The sequence below is a fragment of the Aricia agestis genome, chromosome 6 (genome assembly GCF_905147365.1).
Source record: "Aricia agestis chromosome 6, ilAriAges1.1, whole genome shotgun sequence".
Lineage (NCBI taxonomy): Eukaryota > Metazoa > Arthropoda > Insecta > Lepidoptera > Lycaenidae > Aricia > Aricia agestis.
The window spans coordinates 13,421,342-13,445,043 of record NC_056411.1 but is presented as its reverse complement, the minus strand read 5'-3'; the positions used below and the strand labels follow the sequence as shown (position 1 = coordinate 13,445,043).

Genomic DNA, 23,702 nt, shown 5'->3' with positions numbered 1-23,702 from the left:
GGGTACGAATCTTTCCGCGGGGTGAGGGAAAACTTCTCCGGGGAGCATCTCCCTTCCGCACCGCCGTCGCCCGCTCGTACGGGCGAGCGAGTCGTGCGAGCGGGCGACGGCGGCGCGGAAGGGAGATGCTCCCCGGAGAAGTTTTCCCTCACCCCGCGGAAAGATTCGTACCCCGCATTCGAATGTTTCCGTCGAATATTTCGCCGTGGCAGTCGGCGCGTGCGAAGCGGTGATAGCGGCCGGCGGGCGACGCTCTATGCGCGGCGGCGATCGATGATTGATGCAAAATACGATTTTTCAGCATAAATAAAAATTCAATTTTTTTTATTAAATTCATTTTGAATAATTCAAATTTAAAGAAACTTTCCCAGAAGTATTCCGGAATAATTCGGAATTTTTCAGAAGTTTTGCAACTATACTAAGGACGCCTCTATCTCGCGATATGTAACATGACGATCACGCATTATTAGTTCCCGCACAGCATCTATATTTTGTGGGACAACAGCTGTTTTTGGGCGACCTTCTTTATTTTCATCCGTGAGCATAGACCGCCCACGATTAAACTCACTGTACCAGTGATAAACAGTGGTTTTTGATGGTGCTTCATCTCCAAAAGTTGCGGTGAGTTGAATAAAGCACTGTTGTTGATTTAGCCCACGCCGAAAATCGTAGTAAATCATTGCACGAAAACGTTCACGCGTTAAATCCATGGCAAATGAAGACACGCAATTTTCAAAATGACGCCACAATGGAAAAATAATTGACAGTCACATGAAACAAAATGTATTCTTCAACCAAAGAGTTCTATTTTCAAATGTTGTAATTACTTTTTAAATATTGTTCTTGTAAGTGGCCAGTTCCGGATACATAAATAGCAGCCCTCGTACTGAATACTTTCTTTCCATATACTTACATGTATAATAAACATATTTATGACTGTCTACCTCAAATCATCAAAGTTCTCAACAGTCTCTTCATACTTCAGCGTTTCCCAAAGTGGGCGATAACGCCCCCTTGTGGGCACTGAAGGTCTAAACTCTAAAGGGTGTGATACCCAGAAAAAAAATTGGTGCATTGTGTAGACTGTAGAGGCTTGGGGGCTGATTTATTTAATCTGAATGCCTTTTTAAATTCAAACAATGGGGGCGCTAAAACTTAATATTTTGTTCTCAAAGTGGACAGTAGATAAAATAAGTTTGGGAACCTCTGCTGAACTATTTTAGCAAAATAGAAAACATACAAAGTAAAATATTTTGATGAACTTGTAATCAAATGCCATATGCCAGGAACCTATCGGTGTCGTTTTTTCCGCCACCAAAACTTTATCAGTTGGTGGTTTGGAACATTCGGGCGCAACGAACGCTGCACGCGGTACTTACTAAAAAATATATATAAATAGGGACTTCGAGCTCCTTTCGGTACTAGTAGGCCTTGGCCTCTTAGTACAATATTTCAGCAGTTAACACTCAATACGAAAAGATGTCTGACGTACTCGAGGGATTCGAGTTGCTGTTCGATAGGCCGAACGAGCCTATGGTGTCGCCTAAAGGAGACGACAATACGGTGTTCCAACTAGACTCAAAACTATTGGTAAGTTTTCTTTATGTTATGGTCGATGTTTCGAATCCTACAAGTGCGAGTCGGACTCACGCACGAAGGGTTCCGTAGGTACCGTATTAGAGCAAAAATAGGCTAAAAATTGTGCTTTTTGTATGGGAGCCCCCCTCAAATTTTTATTTTATTTTAATAAGTAAGTATTATTTTTAATTAAGTAGGTAAGTATTAAAGTATACATATAATTAAGACATTTTTGAAAATTTCAAGTTTCTACCTGTTTCCATCACTGATAACGAGCGCGCGAGCCATAAAGCCAAAAAAAAGTTGTATGGGAGCCCCCATTAGATTTGTTTTAATTACGCTAATAATAATGTTATATTTAGGTTACATGTACATTTTTGCAGATAAATCTTCAAAATTTTCAAATGTTTACTAATGACGCGGACGGTTGATAGCTTCTGCACCGTGAAAAGTTCTAAATATTCGGATATTATTTTACAGAGTCCCGAATATCAAAGCAATGGTATAGAAATAAACAACAGATATGCCAATGATTCGGCAAACAAAGTCATTCCCCTTGCCGACCTGAAGAGGATACCAAAATTCGAGAAAGCTAGACAACTTCCACATGATGCAGAGTTCTCAATCTTCATCCCAAAACATCAGGCTATGGCTGATGAAGTCATCAGCGAACTAATGTGTAAGTCCCCCTTGACTCTTGAGCTATTAGAGCTTAGTGCTGTTTTGATAAAAAAGAATGTTAATTATTAATAACATCAGTCAAATTGAGAAAGCTCCTCCTTTTAAAAGTCGGTTAAAAAGATCAAAATTCAATCACAGAGGAGTTACAAGATCGTATTTGAACTTTAAATAAATAAATAATAACCACAGATCTAGCAAGGTTCGCTCTCTGCGCTCACAACAATAATTATATTATTATTTTTGTCGTTTCAATTCGACTATTTAACATAGTAACTTTGACTGTTTTCCAAGTCAATATTTGGTAATAATAGTTAAAATGTGCCTCAATATAAATACTTGTAGGGAAATTAAAAAAAATGTTTGTAAAATTACAAAAAGATTATTCATATTACTTAAGTATAACAAAAAATGTATTCATAAATATTAAAATCTTTATTGCAGCCGTTCCTGCAAATCAACTGCAAGAATTACTGTCAACTTGTGTGTACTCACGAATTAATCTCAACCCACAGTTATTCAACTACTGCTACTCTGTGGCCCTCATGCACAGGTAAGAATAGCAATATACAACAGATTTATTGAAAAGTTACTTTTGCCAGCAAAATATAAATATTACTCTTATAGCGTTTTCGGCATCTAGAACTGGCAGGGCAGGCAGGGCAGGCCGAATAGATACAGAAATAGCCAAACAAAACCGATGATCCATGAAGCATGTAGACTTAGTACTAGTGCAATATGGGTGACAACTTTGTTCGATAGGTATATCATATTGCGTTTATGAAAGTGGTTTCATAACAAAAGTTGCTTTTAATTGCATAAGTTATCGATTGATATACAAATATTAAGAAATTTAATTGAAAAAAAAATCGACTTGATTATCTAACTTTGAAGGCGCATAACAAAAAAAATAAAAATGCTATCGAGCTGTAATTTTGGGAACACTTATTTTTCACAGTGATTTCTTTATTTTATTAACAAAATTCGCTAATCTTTGACCTTGTCATCATACCTATTATGTTAGAGGAGTTTATCTTACAAGTTATATATTTTTTTATACAGGACATCAGAGGTATTTACCTATTGTAGGTCCTTTATGACAACAGAAGGATTGTTCTGTAATACTAGATAAAAAGTGTAGATAGATAGTTGGAAGGCAAAATCTCTGAATGGATATAGTGTAACCATATTTTAATGTGATGTTCAATGTGTTTCAGTGGTATAATAATTAATAACAACTTTGTTCATTTGCCACAAGTCCACAACACCATGCTACTTGCTACAATTAATAAAATAAAATTATATAAAAATTGTTACACACCTAATGAAAATTAGCTAATAAAATATGTTCTTCAAAATACAGCTCATAGTCGGTCACCGACAAAACCCATTTAATAAATAAACTAAAAAAAAGACGGGTTGCACTCCGGGAGTGCCGGCAGAAGTGAAAACTTGATTATTAACGTTGTGCATTATTATTTTTAACCCATTTTTTATGAAAATCGATTTTTAAAAATCGATTTTCATAAAAATCGATTTTTCACAACACTACTCTCCAACCATCTTACGGTTTTTCGATCAGCACAAGAATCTGACGCACTTTCACAGTTTTTACCCATCCCACAAAAGTGCTCAACGCCGCTAAAGAAGTTTTCACTTCAAAAACAGCTCATAAACAGCAGTTACAAATGTAAACTTTTTGCAGGCCAGATACAAAAAATGTTAAGATACAAAACTTTGCTGAGACATTCCCTTCCAAATTTATGGACTCAAAGGTATTCGGTCAAGCCCGAGAGACTGCAGCAGTGGCAGCACAAGGAGCACCAGTAAGTCACTTTTTATCCTTACAACAATTATCACATTTCTTGTCACCTCCTGAACATAACAGAGGCTTGTAGTTAGGAGTCCAGGGACCTAAACTGTCATTTGAATAAAAATCCATTGGATATGTCCCATCACTCCTAAGCCACTCAGCATTAGCTAGAGAAACTGACAGCTCATAAGGAGTCAGAAGAGGCTTAGGGAATGATGTTCCCCAGTCTATGGATAGTCTCGGACATGCTATCTGCACAAAGGCATCAAGACCAAAAAGAGATAATTTGCTAGGAAAAATTTCTGATAGTAATATTTTCACATAATCTTTTTCTACACAGCTGACTTGTTTCTCGATGTTGTCTAACACTTTAGTGCTGCCTTGTCTGCCTAAAGTTCCAAGAATTAGCCCGAATGTACTTGCATCTTTTGCAATCTCTATTTGTTTACTTCTATTTGATTTCATTAGTTCATGTTCATATAATTCTGAAGTAAACTTTTTTTCATAGGGATCATATTTGTATGCAGGTACAGTTGGGTTAGCAATCATTATAGACTCCAAATGAAATCTTCCATCACCCAAGTAAACCAAAACATCTGAGTTAATTTTTGGAGCTGTACAACCAAGTATTTCACCCGGAGACAAGGGCTTACATTGTGGAATTGTTACAATATAGTCTTCATTTCTCAAAGCTTTTGCAACAGAATGTACTGTGGTAACAAATTGTATTGTACTAACTATAGCTAAATGCGTTTTCTTAGGAAAATTCAATTTTACAGTTTCAATAAAATGAGATGGGTCTATTTTTATATCTACAAATATATAGAGCACTTTAATATTACTAGTTTGATCGATTGGTATGAGGCAGGAATGTCCATAGTGTACTAGCAAGTCAACTCCTAGAGCGACTGCGGTGAAGTCGTCTATGCAACAAGCCCCATAAGTGACGTCTCCCATTATAACCGTGTCTGCTCCAGTAAAGGCTTCGATAATATCGCATATTGTTGTTGCAAACATTGTGAGGCCTAAAAATAATTATTATAAATAAAGAAAACTGCTAAATATGTAAAAAGAACTATCACAGATTGTTCAATAATATTATATTACCTTCAGGCATTTGCAAAGCCACCCTTTTTGAGCCAAGGGAACGTATTCTCCATATTGTTTTGTGTATTTCAAAATTGTAATTCCCTGGTAATGTTTCACAGGCTCTATTTAGTAGAGGATCATTTAGTAACTCATCAGGAACTTTATTTACAGAACGTATTTGAGGTTTGAACGTCTTCCTCTGGCCTTCGGGTTTTGCCCGTACAACAACAACATTGCTATTATTCAAGTCTTCCATTTTAACACATTTTTTAAATTAACTATTAAGGAAAATAAAATAAAAATATGAAAAACACGCGCGTTAAAAATCGAATGGCCTACGTGACTTTTCGCAAAACATGCGTTTCGTTGTACGCAGAATGCAGATCTATAATCACAGATTACTAGTATATATTGTAGATCTATTAATCTATAACGAGACTTTGACTGTTGAGTGTTGACACTTGACAGTACCTACAGAATAATTTGTATTTACTATTCTGTGGTACTTACAGAATCGTCAATATAAGATTCTTGCAATCAATATTCAATATAAAAATGGTTTTATATAATTAATTTTATATTTATCAAACTGTAAGATATGACCAAAAAGATTTTTTTTAATTCGTCCCGGTCGGGACAGGTTACAGGCAAAGGGAGCGTCATGACCAAAAAGAGATTAATTTAGAAAGTAAATATTATTCACCAATTTATTGGCATTCACATAATTATAAAAAGAGCCAAGACGCTGTAATAGCATACTATTACAGCATCTTGGCTCCACAAACTATATAGAACTTGGCTCTTTTTATAATTATTTTAATGTCGGCTGTACACTCTCGCCGAGAGCTCTCGGGCGAGAGTCTCGTGCGAGAACCCCTTGCCCGAGTGCGATCATGTACATTCTCGCTTAGTTCAATCGCAGTTATGAACTCAGAGAAGATGGATCATTATTTTTCTCTATGCATCGAAAGATATCATTGTAATCCAAAGATCTATAATCATATTTTATTTTATTTCTCACAGATAATGACTGATAATGACGTTTATTACTGTTATTTTTCTGTTCTGCACTGTCTAGCGGCGCGACTAGTAGTGAAAAACGCGAGAGTGTACAGTAATGCGCTCGCTTTCCTCGCGAGACCCTTTGTCTCGGGCACAAAATACCGACACCGGACCGAGAGGGTCTGAGACAGACGAGACGAGGCGAGCGCACCCATTTACACTCTCGCACTCGGGCCGCCTCGCTGTGTCTCGGCGAGAGTGTACAGCCGGCATAACGTTTATAATACGTGTAACGGAACGGAAATAGTAGTGATAATAATGACATTGACAAGTAGATTTTTTTTTCTTATTATGGCACTTCGGCTACCGTATTTAACCATGGCCAACTTGTCGAGTATATTATGGCGGGAAAACAATATTCTTTAATACAATAATTTTCAGCATCGTTTTTCTATATTGTCAGGTCTAAAGTCTAGTCAAAGTCTAAAGGCCCGTATTCCCTTTCATTAGTAGTAAGTTATTAGGGCAGGTAATTAGTTATTAGGAGAAAGTAAGTGTGGACAGCGACTGACTAGTGCAAGTGATTAGCCGGCTGCGTAGTAAAGTGATTAGAACTGTAGTTACCTACACTTAATTAGTGATTAAGTGTAGGTAACTAGTGCGGACTTAGTAAAAGTCAATACAGTCAAGAAGTCAAGTCGGTCGATTCAGTAAAGTGGTAGACGCTTTACTGAAATTTTCGATGGAGTTTTGGAAAGAATAAAAAATTGCACGTTTCTGGATATTGCATGACGCATCACTTTTCTACACTTGTGCACGATAACGAATATCTAATGGTTAATATCCTACCAATATTACACATTAAAAACCCAGTTAACACAATTTTAGGAAAATAATACAAAAAACAACATCACTCTTTCACATTCCCGGCAAATCTCAAGTACCTACTTAGGACGATTTCCCACAAGACACGACACGACACGATTTAAGAACTGCACAACAGACGTCACGCAGGCTGTCGTTTGAACGTTTTCACACGAGCGACGATTTCTGCGACGACACCGTATTCACTTATGGCTGGTTTACACGTATTAAGTAGATAAGTAGTCAACAAAATTTTAACTTAAATGACTTTATACTTGCTTAACTAAATTTGAACTTGCTACTTGCTACAAAATTTTTTGTTTACATGCAATTAATAACTTAAAATTAAGTTAAAATTTAGCTGTTACCTTGACCATGGGCGTACCGAGGGGGGGGGGCAGCTGCCCCCCACCTGGATCATGTTAACGTCCTTACTAAGTATATTATCTAGTACTTTCATCTATAAAAAATAAAAATAATAAAACGAATTTTGCAATACAATATTCTTACAGCTAAAAATTATTAATTTTTTATTCTTTATAAACACCTAGCTTATAAAAATTCTGATTTGCCCTCGAGAATCTGCGTCATTTGCGTTTATTACCTTAAATATATTATTGTAATACTAGGTATTGATGTAAATGTAATATTATGGCGGCGTAATGCTCGCCAGAAAACCGCTATGCAGTTAATAAAGTTGGCAGGCTGTTAGATTATGATTTATTATTTATTTAACCGTTTTTCAATATAGAATTTATTTATATATTATCTGTAGACAAAAAACGCGACGACATAGCGGATTGTCGTCTCAAAATCGTGTGTCGTGCGGTGCCGTGTGAAAACGATACATAGAAATGTATGGCGCCCGGAATCGTCACCGCATTTTGTCGTGTCGTGTCGTGTCTCGTGTGAAAACGCTCTTACAGTTCGACAAAGGCCAAGGCTTTATTTGAACGTGGCGAGAAAAGGAACTAAACGCTTCTATCATAGAAAAACGTCATTTTTGACATGTGTTTGACAGTTTTCCTTTACCAGCAGCGCCTTCGTCAATGTCACCCACGTTCAAATAAAGCCTTGTCGAACTGTATCATTAAGGAACTGTAGATCATTTTGACAACGCCATTGTTTTTTTTTTAATTTGTATGTCCATGAACATCTATTGTAAAATTATTTCCACCTACAGTTTCTATGTAGTTATGTAGGTAACACTTTAAGGGTTTAAGCACAGAATAGATAATACAATAAAGACAAGTACAGAAGTCTCACTGCTTTAATGTTCACAAATGCCGCCGTTTTATGTGCCTACATAAGTATTATTAACAACGGACCGCACGCGAGCAGCCGACATTGAGCTCTCTGGCGCCGCGCGAAGGTAGACTTTATATCTGACAAGGTCCTTGTCAGATATTCCGAAAATAGGGTTGTCAAAATCAAATAAGTATAAATACCACGCAAGGTATACATACGGAAACTGTTATACCTACCTATTAGGTAAATGAATACCGAACATATAAATCAGTTTACACAGGCACGACACTGATTTTCTTTTGATGTAGGTATATTATTATGTATAATGTATATACAGCTACCACCTACCACATATTTTAAATAAGTAAGTATATTTATTATATTATAAAATATTTGTGTGTATATTTAATAATATTATTATTGTCATAGTTTCAGTCATAGGTACCATAACAGTAGATATAAGTATAAAACTATAAATTTGCTATTTTTTTCATTGTCCCAACAATCGGCTGCAATGCAGTATTTTTTTTTTGATAAATTTTGCCAATTAAAATATGACAATGCGCGCGCGTGCACCACGAGTCAGTTCGCGGCAACCATTGAATCTCCCCGACGCGACGTCGGGGAGTCTCTGTATGTCATGGAATTAATATGTACTACGGTAGTACATATTAATTCCATGATGTATGTAGATTGTAGGTACTTGTAGCTCGGCGGCGGAAGTCGGAACGGCGGAGTGACACCCCCCTGGTATAAGTAATAAGTTATAATATTCAATCTTCTTATATTATTAATTATAATAATTATTGTTACAGCGCACACCCATCATCATTCCAAGAGATTATACCGCCACCGACTTGGATATAGAACATAGATTGGCCTACTTTAGAGAGGATATCGGAGTGAATCTCCATCATTGGCACTGGCATTTGGTGTATCCTTTCTCAGCTAGAGAATTGCAAATTGTCGCGAAAGATCGTCGCGGAGAGCTATTCTTTTATATGCACCAACAGATAATCGCCAGGTACGCAAATCGCTTGATAGCTTTTAATCAAGTCCAGCACGCTTCTTCAGTAGTTAGAAGTATAATATGAGATGTACGTAGCAGTAAAGACTACTTCAGAGATAAGTTCTATGGGCCATTTTCAGGTACAACGGCGAACGTCTCAACAACGCGCTGGCTCGCGTGAAGAAGTTCAGCAACTGGTCGGAGCCCATCACGGAGGCGTACTTCCCCAAGCTGGACAGTCTGACGACTTCCCGGGGCTGGCCGCCGCGGCAGGCCAACATGCAATGGCAGGACATTCACAGAGACGCCGACGAGCTACATGTCACCGTCGCGGACATGACTCGCTGGAGGAAGAACGTCGAAGAGGCTATCGCTACGGGACTAGTTAGAAAGGTGTGACCAATATTACTGTCGCTTATGTCAGTGTTCCGCAAAGGGTGTGCCGCGGCACACTGCACTGGTGTAGTTGGTGTGCCTCAAAAATGTCATCATACCTACATAAGTATTCCTAGTTTATAGTTTATATTATAAGATCCAAAAAAGGCAACATCTATTTTTCAGGGAATCAAAGTAACTAAGGGTGGGTTCTATCTTTTTAAATATAATTTATGAGGCTAGACGAAACGACATTTGACCTCGACATTTGTTTTTAGTACCTGCGAAGTAGGGGCAGATGGCGTAGATAAGTATATTGAGTGGTACTAGTATTCCTGTGCGATATCTACCGGACGTTTAAATAAATTTTATTACAATTTCACAAAAGTGTCGTTGTTAGTATTCCTGGGCGTTAATAGATGGCGTTTTTTATAACTTCGTTCCATCCGGGTGTCCCATAACACCTCTCAAGTTTTTATTTTTTGCAGGCTGATGGATCGACGCAAGCTCTGGACATCGACACGTTGGGTAACATGATGGAGGCCAGCATCCTGTCTCCCAACCCGGATCTGTATGGAGCCCTCCACAACAACGGACACACCTTCGCCGGTTACATCCACGATCCCACACACAAATACCTGGTAATCATTTTCAATTTTCAATTATGTACATATTTTTTTATTAAATTTTCAATTTTACTTACAACAGAATAGGGGTGTAGACTATTTTTAGGAAATATATTTATTTTACAGATGTACATTTGTTACGCCTAAAAATATACAGTTTATATAAAAAATTAATACACTCATTAAATTAAAAAAAAAACACTTATTAAATTTTGTTTTAAAATTTCCCGCTAAAACGCTAAAGTTCATCATGACATCGCTATGACGTCACGGTCCTCCAAACAACAAAAATCTTTTCTATGGGTTTGACATCGAAATTTTACTGTCACACACAATGTTTTGGAGATCGTGACGTCACACTTGCACTCTGTAATGGCTGTTTGCGATCACGTGATATTATTACGGATTAAATATTTTTAGGGTGAGTTGCACCAGAGGCGTGGATAAAGTTAAAGTTATGGTCAAAGTTATGGTTACAGTTATGGCTAACTTTAACTTTGACCACAGAATTTGACAGATGACAGCTGGTCCGACAAAGTTTTAATTAACGTATGCGGGGGCGCTGCTGGTAAAGGAGAACTGTCAAAAATGGCGTTTTTGTATGATGACAGTGTTAGTTCCTTTTTTCGCCACGTTCAATTAAATTCTTGTCGAGCTCAAGGTTATGGTTAAATATATGGGGGATATTTGAAAAAGTGTCCAGTACTCAGTAAATAATAGTTGAAAAATCCTCCAAGAGTGGCGCTAGCTAGCTAGTATGGAATGAATTAGAATTAATGTAGCCGTTGGTGACAAAATATAAATTGAAGTTAGCCGAATAGCCGAGTCACAGAATTACTGGGTTAATACCAATATATTTTGAAAAATATAACCTAAAAAAGCTGAAATAAAAGCTGCTAAATGATTTAAAATTTACCCTGTTGCTACTGTAACGCCACCCTAATTTAACGCATTTCAGCGGACACTTTTTACATACAGAGATAGTTCTCCTCCATCTACACTCCATAACTTTAACCAAAGATTTGACATTTTGCATTGTAGTTAGTTACTGTTATACATAGTTAAAGTAAGTTGGTGCAACCCACCCTAAATAAATAAAATAAAAAATACTAATTATTATAAAGTTTATGAATTATGAGTAAAAAAGTGGCAGGGCTGGCAAAATGCCACGGGCCCCCGACCCAAAAGGCCCAAGAGGCTGTGAGGTCAGATTTTTTTTAATAGGTATTAGGTACATACAATGTTTTATTATTAACGTGATGATAGGGTATTAAAGTTACATCACTGAATATCTTGTCATATGTTTTCCGAGAATCAAAGTAGTTAATTCATGTTTAAGGAAAACTTCAGTGTGATGGCTGACGAAGCAACCACCATGAGGGACCCATTCTTCTACCGCTGGCATTCTTTCATCGACGACCTCTTCCAGAAGTTTAAAGAGTCCAGCAACGTCCGTCCTTACACGCGCTCTGAGGTACCTATGTTCATCAGTTGGCTGCGACATTTATATGAAAAGCTTGACGGACCTACATGATTTGGTTGGATTATGTCAATTCAATGTACAGTGCTCCCAAAGTGATAATGCGCATAGAAATTTTCGTAATTTTTCGGCAACGATCGTATTTCCCGAGCGTCGGAAGAGGTCGCTGCAAGCGCTGTTTTAAACTTAAACTACTACTTTAAGAAAAAGTTAAGCTCTTGCAGCGACGTAGAGGCGCCTGACGTTGCTTGGATCCAAGACCATGGTAACGCCGCGATGGCTTCCCGGTGAGTTAGCGACAGCGGACAGCCACCGGCTAAATGATATTTACTTATATTCATTTTGAACAAGGTGCAAAATGCAAGTTTCATAGATTCGGATGTTTTTTTGATTACGACAATTAGCGAAGATTTCCAAGCGCATTATTAATTTGGGAGTACTGTAACGGCGGTTCCCAATATTTGATCTATCTCTGGTTTGGCCCTACTAGAGATAGGAATAGCTCACATTAGACATTAGAGACATATATTTTAAGTCTAATGTGAGCTACTCCTATCTCTATTAGGGCAAACCCAGAGATATATCAAATATTGGGAACGGCCGTTAGTCGTGATCTGTCGGTTGAGATTGACATAATTCGACCATACTACGCAGGTCCGCCATCTGCGTATGAATCAACTTCTATGATAGTACATTATCGTAGCTTGAGAACCCCGGCGTGCAAGTGACGTCGGCGTCGGTGGAGAGCTCGACGGGCGAGGTCAACACCCTCAACACGTTCTGGATGACCAGCGACATTGACATGTCACGTGGCCTGGACTTCTCCAACCGCGGCCCCGTCTACGTGCGCTTCACTCACCTCAACCACAGGCCGTTCAGATACGTGTGAGTTAAATATTAATTAAGATAAAGACAGCCGCTGGTCCATACTTCTAGACATTTATTGGTCACTTTAGTCTTTACTTATAGGCCTGGAGATACTGACACAAAATTCTTGGTTGGTTAATTATTATTATTATTATTAAAGGCAAAAAGGAAAATGATGGTCATAGCGCTCTCACTGGCAGCTCAAACGCGTGGGCGTTAATCGAACGTGTCGGATAAATAACGAGTGTCGAACGATTTGTTCCAAAAAAATGGAAAAAAATAAGTAGGCGAAAGCGTAATGCCATACTTGTCGGGTGCGGCTTACAGCCCGCCATACCGACGCGAATACGTTAATTTTAATATGTATGGCATTACGCTTTCGCCTACTTATTTTTTTTCGACTATCTGAAAATACAAGCATTTTTGTGGAACAAATCGTTCGACACTCGTTATTTATCCGACACGTTGGATTAACGCCCACACGTTTGGGCTGCCAGTGCGAGCGCTATGACCATCATTTTCCTTTTTGCCTTTACGTAATTATACCCCTGTAAAACCGCCACACTGGTACAAATGACCAAGAATTTTGTGTCAGTATCTCCAGACCTATTAGGCAGTTAGGCAAATAAATGAGATGGTTTGGTATAAGCAAGTGCCTACTTGCTTATACCTTCTCATTTACTTTTTACTAACCTTGCTTATCAAACCACACCTATAATTTACTAGAAGTCGTCTGGACTTTCGCGCAGGGAAATATTACTATTCTTCATCGCAACTGGTAATTGTATAAGTAGTTTTTTTTTTTTTTTTTATGAAATACGAGCAAACGGGTCACCTGATGGAAAGCAACTTCCGTCGCCCATGGACACTCGCAGCATCAGAAGAGCTGCATGTGCGTTGCCGGCCTTTTAAGAGGGAATAGGGTAATAGGGGAGGGTAGGGAGGGGAAGGGAATAGGGGAGGGTAGGAAAGGGAATAGGGTAGGGGATTGGGCCTCCGGTAAACTCAAAACATAAATTAATAATTGTTATAAACATAAATTAATATTTTGCAGAATTAACGTGAACAACACTGGCTCGGCTCGGCGCGCCACGGTTCGCATCTTCATGTCGCCGAAGTACGATGAGAGAAAGCTACCCTGGATCCTCTCCGATCAACGCAAGATGTTCATTGAAATGGACAAATTCGCCGTACCATGTAATAATCCAATTAATTCATATTTCACTAGATGTTCCGCGCGGCTTCACCCGCGTAGTTTAGGAATGTCACGGAATCCGTTTATTTTTTCGCAAAAAAAGAAAAAAAAAAGAAAAGAAATAACATAAAAGGGCTCCAGTACGTTCAATTATTTGAACGCCCTTTCAAATAATTTTCCCCCGTTTTTTCCACACTTTCCTCTACTTCTTTGCTCCTATTAGTCTTAGCGTGATAAAATATAGCCTATAGCCTTTCTCGATAAGTAGGCTATCTAGCACTGAAAGAATTTTTCAAATCGGACCAGTAGTTCCTGAGATTAGCGCGTTAAAACAAACAAAAAAACTCTTCCCAATTATAATATTAGTTTAGATTTAGATTAACATACTTCTCTTGAACATAATAAATAATAATATTAGGCTTGCACGGTGCACCTCACTCCTCAGGCATCCGCAGACATGTAATAGGGAAGATGCGATATTTTTATTTTTGTGTTTATTTTATAGAACTCCATGTAGAATAGACCAAAGTATATTAAAAAATACAAACACTGGAATTTACTGCAAAAAATGCGGTTTAAATCGCAATTTAAATTTTCGCGCCAAAATGCATCTATAGTCTGTATGACGTCACTAGAACTGTTCTTCCCGCATTCCATTTAGCGTTAAAAACGATCAAACGCTCAAAATAAGAGGCATTTTGAGCGCTTTGATCGTTTTTAACGCTAAATGAAACCAATGAACAAGGAATCATAATGGAACGCGGGTAGCATGTGTGACGTCACTGAACGCTGATTGATATTTTGAAATTCGTTCCGTTTCAAGTTGCGAAAAAAAACTATATTTTATAAAATATTAACCTTGCAGTGGCCCTTCTTTTATATTTTTTTAACATTTTAATAGCAAAATGTTCATTAAAATATTTGCATGTTCCCTATTAAGTTTTCATTTTGACAATGCAAAAGACAACCTGCACAGTATTTAAAGACAGCTTTATTGAAAAATTTTCTAGCAATCTAGCCGAATTTTCGCATAATATTATCAGATATTATGCAGTCGATTTTTGCCACCTTCCGAATAAATATTATTATGGTATGCAGAGTTAAAGTTTTTTAACTTTTTTCTTTCAGTGAACGCTGGTCAAAACACCATTACACGCATGTCGACTCAGTCGTCGGTGACCATACCATTCGAGCAGACGTTCCGCGACCTGTCGGTGCAGGGCAACGACCCGCGCCGCGCCGACCTCTCCAGCTTCAACTACTGCGGCTGCGGCTGGCCCCAGCATATGCTCGTGCCGAAAGGCACCGAGGCCGGCATGGAGTATGAACTGTTTGTCATGTTGTCCAACTACGAATTGGACAAAGTAAGTTTTTTTTTAACTGAATCTGATAAATCCATTATGATTCAATGTGACTTAATATACCTACATCGCCTAACCTAAATGCTACCTAACGTCCTGGGCATTATGTAATGTACTGGGCAGTTGAAGTCATTCTCTATATCAAAACAGGCTGTACCTACTTGTTTCTGTCCAGTTGTAATAAAATATTATCTGCATTGATGCAAATCAAATCAAAATCAAATCACAAGTATTCAATTAAAATGTTTTGTTGATAATAATTTTGAATAGTTAAATGGTAATAATTTGTTGTCAGTAAGTGTAAAAATATATAACATAGCTTGTGGTTTCTCAAATAATATAAAATACGTGTTATTTTGTTTATAGGTAGATCAGGCTGAAGGATCAAACACAAATTGTGTGGAAGCTTACAGCTTCTGTGGGCTGAAGGATAAGCTGTACCCTGACAAGCGCAGCATGGGCTACCCGTTCGACCGTCCCTCGAGAAGCGTCAACAGCATTCAAGACTTCATCTTGCCAAACATGGCTCTAGTTGATGTTACCATCCGTTTGCAAAACACTGTAGAGCCAAACCCACGTAATGCTCAAAATTAATCAAATGTAAAATATAATCATGAAAGGTGGTGTAAATTATTGTACAAATTTATAGTGACTAAGCTTATATTTTATTGTGACCCATTAATTTTAAGTAATAAAAAACCAAGTATTCACAAAATCTTTTATTCATATAAACTACCATATAAAATACAAACTACATTCTTAAGTTATTCCAAAGGACTCAATAGGATTTGTTTAAATAATGTTTTGAATAATTATTAATCATCAATTATAATTTCACAAAGTTTTGATACAAGGACTATCACTTTAAAATTTATCCTAGAAAAAATTATGTAAGTAAGTAATGTAAAAATATGTATGGACATAATATTATGTTAACAATTTATAGTAACAATATCTTTATAAACACACATTTAGGTACCTGCAACAAAAATGGATTCATTATTATGTGATAAATGTGACACATTTATTGGTAAAAAAATATCAGATTCTCAGACCTATCATTACAAATCATGTTGTTATCAAAAATACACATTATTGGCTCGTGTTTTCTTATCATCATTTGGAGTTTTACATATCTTTAAAGTAGGTGTATTGATATAAGTTCTGACCAACCATAATTTTTGGACAATGCTTACCTATACTTACACCGTTCTACCTCAGGCACACAGACATTCTGAAAAAGATAAAATAAATCATGAATAACTTGCAGTAGAACTGAATTTCAATATTTTGATAAAATGAATTTCTCAGACCTATCATTAAATATCACGTGTTTATCAATTAAAACACATTTCGGCTCGTGTTGTTTATCATCATTGTAAAGTAAAGAAATACTCAATAGGTAATAAAACTGGTACTTACCTACATACAATAAGTACAGTAGGTAAGTAGATCAAAATTTCGACAGTTTGTAAATATTAAGTATTTACTTACAAGAAATGAACATTGTGTTATGTGTACCTACTTATCGCCTAAGTAAACCAATCTTATCGGGTATTTACTTTCGAGTTTCGGCTTACGGCTACCTGTGTACTGACTCGTGACAAGTTGATTGACCACTGCTAGGCAAACACGTGCGAAATATAGGTTTAGGTACCGACTAGTGGAATTTCCAATTCACGAGTTAAAATTAAATGTACTTATAGGTACATTTTTTAACAATACTGAACAGAGAAATATCTGTATTGCATGAATAGATCTAAAATATTTGTGGGAAGGATTTCTAACCAATTTATAGAGTAGCACGTGGCAACAGATCGACTGATCGATTTGAATATTATAAACATTATAATATTAGATTTTTCACTTGTAATATCGTATTTAAATAATAACTTACCCAAACATCACTTGTTCGTGATAGAAATTTATTAGCGAATTGCGAAGAAACTTGAAGAAAGTTGCACACGGCACATAGCCCACCGGTCAGAAAAATGAATATGTCATACACAGATTAGTTATATGTACCTAGATGTCATACATAGATGCAGGGTTGCCAGATGCAATTTTACGATTTCCCCCAAACTGATTTTTATATTTCCCCAAAATGATACGTTTTCAAAAAAAAAACCCAAATCACTTTGTTACAGAAAAAAAAAACCCGAATATAAAATTGAAACTACTTATATTCGATTTAGTAGTTTCGATCACTCGACAGTTAAACAGATACACAATTACATAGGGTCGCTCGCTCGACCAAAGAGACAATTTTTTTAAGGGGGTGACAGACGTGGAGTAAGTACGTGGACTTATGGCTTGACGATCTTAATCGCCTGTGTGTCAGCAAAGAGCCGCGAGCCGTAAGCCGCGAGCCGTAAGCCGCGAGCCTGGGGGCATGGTAATCCAGTGTGAGCGATTCTCGTGAGTCACGGGTCACCACTCACCGACGACGCGAGCCGAGTAAGTTCACGAACTTAAAACCCGCGTGATTTAAGTTCGTACGTCTGTCAGGCCTTTTACGCACTCGACCTAACAAACTAAAACAAACAACAAACCCAGCCAGAGACAGACAGTCACAGACAAGACAGAATCAGTCATAGACTAGCTAATTTTTTTTATGGCTCTGAATTCTTGCATATTTGCCAGGATTTTAATCGAATGAAAAGCACGTTCGTTTCATTAATTGTTTGTTGTGTTTTTTAGAAGTGCTAACCCCAAAAAATCCCCATAGTGTATTTATTTTCCCCAAACATTTCCCCAAAAATACTGTTTCCCCAAATTTTCGCCTAGAGTCAAAATTTTCCCCAGAATTGCGAAAAAAACCCCCAATCTGGCAACCCTGCATAGATGATAGATTACTACTTAGTTTAAATTTGTAGATGTCAAATCAGTGTTGCCAGAAGGTCTCCTATATATTCGTAGGTTCCTATATATTACCTATAATAAAGTACTCTGTGGACGTAGTGTACCCAGGTCTGAACTAATTTGATTTTCCCACAGATATCCCCTAGAATTTATTTTTTCTTATAATATTCAATAAAAATAAATATTACTAAGGTCCATTTACAGCATTCACATCAATTAGAGACATGCACAACATTAATATTAAAACACGATGCAACATTTGGTAAAGACTTAACAACTAGAAAAGTTAATAAAAATCAATTATTCAATGTCAATAATGAAAATTACAAGAAATTTTGGATAATGTCAGAAAATATTATTAAATTACTTATAAAAATTGCAAAATATTAATAATGTCCACCATAGTATTATAATTAGGATTAACATGTCAATTTTCAATTACTTACTAATACAATACTTAGACGATTTAAAAAAAAAATACAATATTATTTAATTAATTACTTAATTCTATAAAAATGTCAAATTATAACAAAACAATATGATAAAAATTGAAAAATATTAATAATGTCCACCATAGTATTATAATTAGGATTAACATGTCAATTTTCAATTACTAATACAATAGACGATTTTAAAAAATACAATATTATTTAATTAATTACTTACTTCTATAAAAATGTCAAATTATAACAAAACAATATGATAATAAATAATAATAATTTATGAGCATAATATTTTTTTCTTAAAGGATGTGGAGCGATCATGAAAGATGTCTAAATCATATTATGTTTTATGCCAGATGTTATAGAAATTGATCATTCTTAATAAAGGAGCGTTCTTGCCGACATTCGTTTTATGCCTGGGAATATTAAAGAAAGGTCTCTGCCTTATCCTGGTATTGGGTCTAGGTACTACTAATCCTATAGTTTCTAACAGTTCCTGGCAAGGGGTGGAACCTGTGATAAGATCTTTTAGGAATACCAGATCAAGCATTCGTCTGCGATCTGATAACTTGTCAATTTTGAAAACCGAAAGTCTCTCGTTGTATGGCAATTTATTGTTTGTCTGCGGGGTGACATATGCCAAGTGTCTCGTAAAAGATCTCTGAATTGATTCAATACGTTGGGAATGGACTTTATAACAGCACAATAGACATAACTACCAGTAGTTCGACTGCAAAGAGACGGACAGGTTTCAATATCTGTCAAATTCGTAGGGTTTCACTAGCATTATGAACGTAATGTGCCTCGCGCTGGCTGATATAATTTATTAATTTATTTTTAAATATTTAAAATAAAGATTTCAAAATTGGATTCTGACAATTTTAATCGCATGTGCCAAAACACAAACAACAATACTACCAAAGAGGAACACGTCCAGCGAATATGTCATAGTTTTAAATTCGTAGGTTGAATTTAACAACCCTAGCGACGATTTTCGTCATAATACGTCAAATTTAAAAATTTCAACATCAGTTCTAAGTCGGTATACTCTATAATTCTGTCTACTCTGATAACAGGGGTTCCAAATGATGCTTCCAAATTCTAATATGCTACGTACGAAGTTATTATACAATAGAATCCTAGTGTCGGTGCGCCTGAAGTCTTTTGAGTTACGCTTGACAAACCCTAACGTCTTTGATGCTTTCTTTATCATGTAATAAAAATTAGGTCCAAAGGTTAGTTTGGAGTCAATTAATATCCCTAAGTCGCGAATTTCCGATGTTTGAGTAATTGGACACTTATTAATATGAAAGTGAGTCGATAAGACTTTTTTTTTCTTTGTAAATTTAATGTGGCGGCATTTGGAAGCATTCAGTTCCATTTTGTTGTTAAGTCACCACTGGTGGATACGGTCAAGATCTGATTGAAGTAACAGGGAATCGGATGAAGATTTAATGATTCTCGAAATCTTCATATCATCGGCAAACAAAGAACAGCGGCAGTGGTGTATACATGATGTAATATCGTTGATAAACAATAAAAACAATATTGGTCCCAGATGCGAACCTTGAGGAACACCGGGTGTTGCAAAATATTTTAGTGATTCGTGTCCGTTTACCACTACCGTTTGTTCTCTCCCGCCCAGGTAAGAAACGAACCAGTCGAGTAGACTACCCCGAATGCCATATTGCTTTTCCAACTTGCAACACAGTAATCCATGATCGACTAAATCAAACGCACTAGCAAAATCGGTATAAACAGCGTCGACTTCGTTCTTGTCATCAATCGCCTCGAAAATTGGTGTCAAATATTCTACTAGGTTGGTAATCACTGACTTTTTCTTTTGGAACCCATGTTGGTAGGTATTAATTAAATTTTTGCAATGATTCGTCAGGATATCGCAGACCCGAGTTTCCAGTTTCCAAAGATTTGTTAAATATGACCATGAGTGGAAGTGACAACATTTTTGCACACCTTTTGATGAACAGCGGTGGTATGTCATCTGGTCCTACTCCTTTATTTGGGTCTATGGATTTTAAAATTTTATTTACCTCAGACTCAGATAAAACTAATCGAGACAGTATACTGGAGTATTTCGTTTTAGGTGAGGAAAGTTCGGGAGTTGTGAATCTAGGTAAGTTATTACAGTATACAGATTTAAACTGAGAGGCGAACAAATTTGCGACGCTTGAATCGTCTGTCACTGTTGCATCGTCCTTATACATAACTAGCTGTTGCCCGCGACTTCGTCCGCGTTAGCATAGTAGAACACATCCAAAGTATTATTTATTGTACAAAAATATTCAATGTACAGAATTGACTTTCCTACGATTTTATTATATATAGATGTTTCGCGCGGCTTTGCTTGCGTAATTTAGGAATTTCATGCAACCGTACATTTTTCCGCAAAAAATAGCCAACAGTCAAAGAATTTTTCAAATCGGACCAGTAGTTCCTGAGATTAGCGCGTTCAAACAAACAAACAAACAAACTCTGCAGAATTATAATATTATAGTATAGATGGAAGGTAAGTTGTTAGAATTTTTTTATTTTTTATAAATGCCCAGAAAGCTTTAGGATTAGATTTGATACTACATTCGACAGTTTGTATGTAATTTCTATGGCAAGTTAATAATAATTTATTGCAACGTTTTCGTAACAGTTCAAATTCTAGTCTATCACGGGGATTACCAAATTTTCGCATGTTATGTCTAATTTTATCCTTTTCTTTTAATAACATAATCAAGTCTTTGGTAAACCAAACTGGATACTTAGATTTCCTAGGCTTTCGTTTAGGTACATGTTTCTCAATGATAGCATTAAGTTCAGAGTAAAAGAAAGAAACCATTTCGTCAACATTCCCACAGTGGAGAAAGGCATCATGCCAATCTAAGTCATTCAATGCTTTAAGTATGCTAGGGTAGTCAGCTCGAAAGAAGTTAAAATCAGATCGTTGTGACTTCTCTTGCCGTGGAGCAGTCATATTCCATTGAGTTTCTATTTCGAGAGGAGGATGATACGGGTCTATCTTACCTATACTATAGAGAGCTTCATTTACTTGATATGGAACATTTGTTAGTACTAGATCAAGAATCTTGCCATCCTTTTTCAGTGTACTATTTTTTTGATTAAGTCCCGTTAATGAAAGAAAATCAGTTAATAAATAACCTGTCTTGTTGTTATAATTGCAAGGAGTAAGATTCATATCATCATCTCTCAATTGCCAGTCGATGAAGCTCATGTTAAAATAACCTATGATTATGACATCATCAAGAACATTAACGACATCGATACTATTATTAATGAACGTATCTAACTCTTTCTGTTTAAGAGGAGAAGACAAACATAGCGTATAAACAACACAAATGCCAATTTTAACACATTGTTTACCAATTGTAAGGTTCAATTGTACCCATAAATCGTCACATTTGCTTTCCTTATTAATTAAACGAACACTATTTAAAGTTTTATTTACAGCTATAAGTAGTCCACCACCATCGCACTTATTGTAAAATTCAGAGGTAGTACGGTCACGACGATATACGCGATACCTATCGTCAATGAACTCCCTGTCAGAAATATTGCTATTAAGCCATGTTTCAGTCAATATGATAAGGTCATAATTCTCTTGCAAAATATTTTTAAAAATATCATTTGTCTTAGTCCGCATTCCATGAATATTCTGATAATACATACGAACCAATGTTTCTGTAGGTGTTCACGGACACACTAGATAAACTGAGCTAAAGATTTTATATCTTATCTTTTAGAACTTTTAGTTGGTCCATACTATTTATTACTTTTGCAGGAGAATGTTCGTTTTTTCTTATGAAAATGTTCCCATTACGAACCCACACAAACTGGATTGAGAGTTCTTTAGCTTTAATCCTTGTGGCTGCATGAAGAGCTTTTTTTTCTGGCGTCAAATGTTCGCATATGTATATATTCTTTTTCTCTCCGCCAATACCGATTGCGCCAGTATTAAGCCTGTCCTGGTGGTTTTTATTGTATTTTTGTGTTGCAGCAAGAAGGGAGTCACGAACGCGAGCACATCGCAGTTTGACCACCACAGATCGCGGACGACCACTATTGGGATTTATTTTCGCTACTCGAAAACAGGAATGTATATCCTCATCTGGTATTGTTTGAGATACCGCCTTTCCTATCTGCTGCACCACTTGAGGTAAGTTTTCGGACTTGAATTCAGGTATACCATGTATCTCTATGTTTGCTTCGCGATTGTGTAGTTCAATGGCAGATAAACGCGAAGACATGGAAGAAACTTGTTGAATGAGGTTTGAGTTTTGGGATCTAAGGATCTTCAGTTCTTCGTCTTTATCTTTAAGAATTTTATTTATTTCGTCATATTTTTCGTGGACGAATTCATTGAATATGAGATTAGCTCGGAGATCTTGTTCTTTAAAGTCGACAGTTCAGAGTTCAGTGATGTTTTTAAAATTTTGGGAAGTTCAGCTTTCAGTGCATCTTTAATTTCAGATCGAATTAATTTAGAGATGTCTTGATCAATCTTCCGTAAGTCTTTTGCATCAGTAAGATCCGGTACCGGTGAAGAAGTAGGTGAGGTTCTAGGTGGAGTTGAAGAAACCACTGTCTTTTTACGCGTGGTGATATTATTAGAACTTGAACCTGGGGAAGATTCAGGAGGTAGATGTCCCCTTACCGGTGTATTTTGGTTGTCAGCTTTGGGCATCTTATTACGGCAAGCAGGACACAACCAGTCATGTATGCTTTGATCTTTAATCAATTGATTGAATTTCTTTGTTGAAATATTAGCGCAAAGAAGATCATAAATCGATAGGCAGTTTTTACATTTCATAAAATTTTTGTCCTTTATGGTAACTTTGCATCCTCCACATTGTTTGCTTGCCATATTTTCTTGCTTTTTGGTTACAGAAGACTTTGGTTACAGATTAGTTTCGACATAAATTCTAAATCACAGGCTCGCGGAACGTGATATATGGCAAAAAAACTGTATTTGACGTGTTTTTTTAATTTCCCCTTAAAAATTCACCAAATATTTTTTCCCTCTATCTTGGTCGAAAACCCCCTAAATCTAGGGGGAAATCCTCTGATCTGGCAACACTAATATGGATGACATGAAATAGAGACAGCCGACAGGTGGACTGGGGACTGGACGGGACTGGACTGGACTGGATGAACATAAGAAAACCAACATAACACCTCTCCCATT

The 23,702-nt window shown here is 36.7% G+C and overlaps 2 protein-coding genes across 3 annotated transcripts; one reads left to right on the top strand and one right to left on the bottom strand.

Annotated features, from left to right (window-relative positions):
• The first annotated feature begins 1,428 nt into the window (after positions 1 to 1,428).
• LOC121727608 (phenoloxidase 1-like) lies at positions 1,429 to 15,881 on the top strand. 2 transcript variants are annotated; one of them, XM_042115531.1, is made up of 12 exons: positions 1,429 to 1,590; positions 2,059 to 2,257; positions 2,701 to 2,809; positions 3,962 to 4,082; positions 9,088 to 9,296; positions 9,422 to 9,674; positions 10,145 to 10,297; positions 11,622 to 11,756; positions 12,466 to 12,647; positions 13,684 to 13,826; positions 14,953 to 15,188; positions 15,552 to 15,881. In XM_042115531.1, the coding sequence occupies exons 1-12, from the start codon at positions 1,480 to 1,482 to the stop codon at positions 15,777 to 15,779; spliced, it is 2,079 nt and encodes a 692-aa protein (XP_041971465.1). In that variant the 5' UTR covers positions 1,429 to 1,479; the 3' UTR covers positions 15,780 to 15,881. The 2 variants fall into 2 exon arrangements, with proteins under 2 accessions (XP_041971465.1, XP_041971466.1); XM_042115532.1 differs by lacking the exons at positions 1,429 to 1,590; positions 2,059 to 2,257; positions 2,701 to 2,809 and adding an exon at positions 3,571 to 3,603 and having other exon boundaries at positions 3,907 to 4,082.
• On the bottom strand, positions 4,081 to 5,443 carry LOC121727609 (2-(3-amino-3-carboxypropyl)histidine synthase subunit 1). Its single transcript, XM_042115533.1, has 2 exons — positions 5,177 to 5,443; positions 4,081 to 5,094 (listed from the first exon to the last, which is right to left on the bottom strand). Exons 1-2 carry the CDS (start codon positions 5,412 to 5,414, stop codon positions 4,088 to 4,090), a joined length of 1,245 nt encoding a protein of 414 aa, XP_041971467.1. The 5' UTR covers positions 5,415 to 5,443; the 3' UTR covers positions 4,081 to 4,087.
• Positions 15,882 to 23,702: the final 7,821 nt, after the last annotated feature.

Coding starts and splice junctions, on each gene's coding strand:
- LOC121727608 (XM_042115531.1), top strand. CDS start 1,480: ATGTCTGACGTACTCGAGGGATTCGAGTTGCTGTTCGATAGGCCGAAC. Junction 1,591..2,058: donor AACTAGACTCAAAACTATTG/GTAAGTTTTCTT, acceptor ATTATTTTACAG/AGTCCCGAATATCAAAGCAA. Junction 9,297..9,421: donor CACCAACAGATAATCGCCAG/GTACGCAAATCG, acceptor GGCCATTTTCAG/GTACAACGGCGAACGTCTCA.
- LOC121727609 (XM_042115533.1), bottom strand. CDS start 5,414: ATGGAAGACTTGAATAATAGCAATGTTGTTGTTGTACGGGCAAAACCC. Junction 5,095..5,176: donor GGCTTTGCAAATGCCTGAAG/GTAATATAATAT, acceptor AATTATTTTTAG/GCCTCACAATGTTTGCAACA.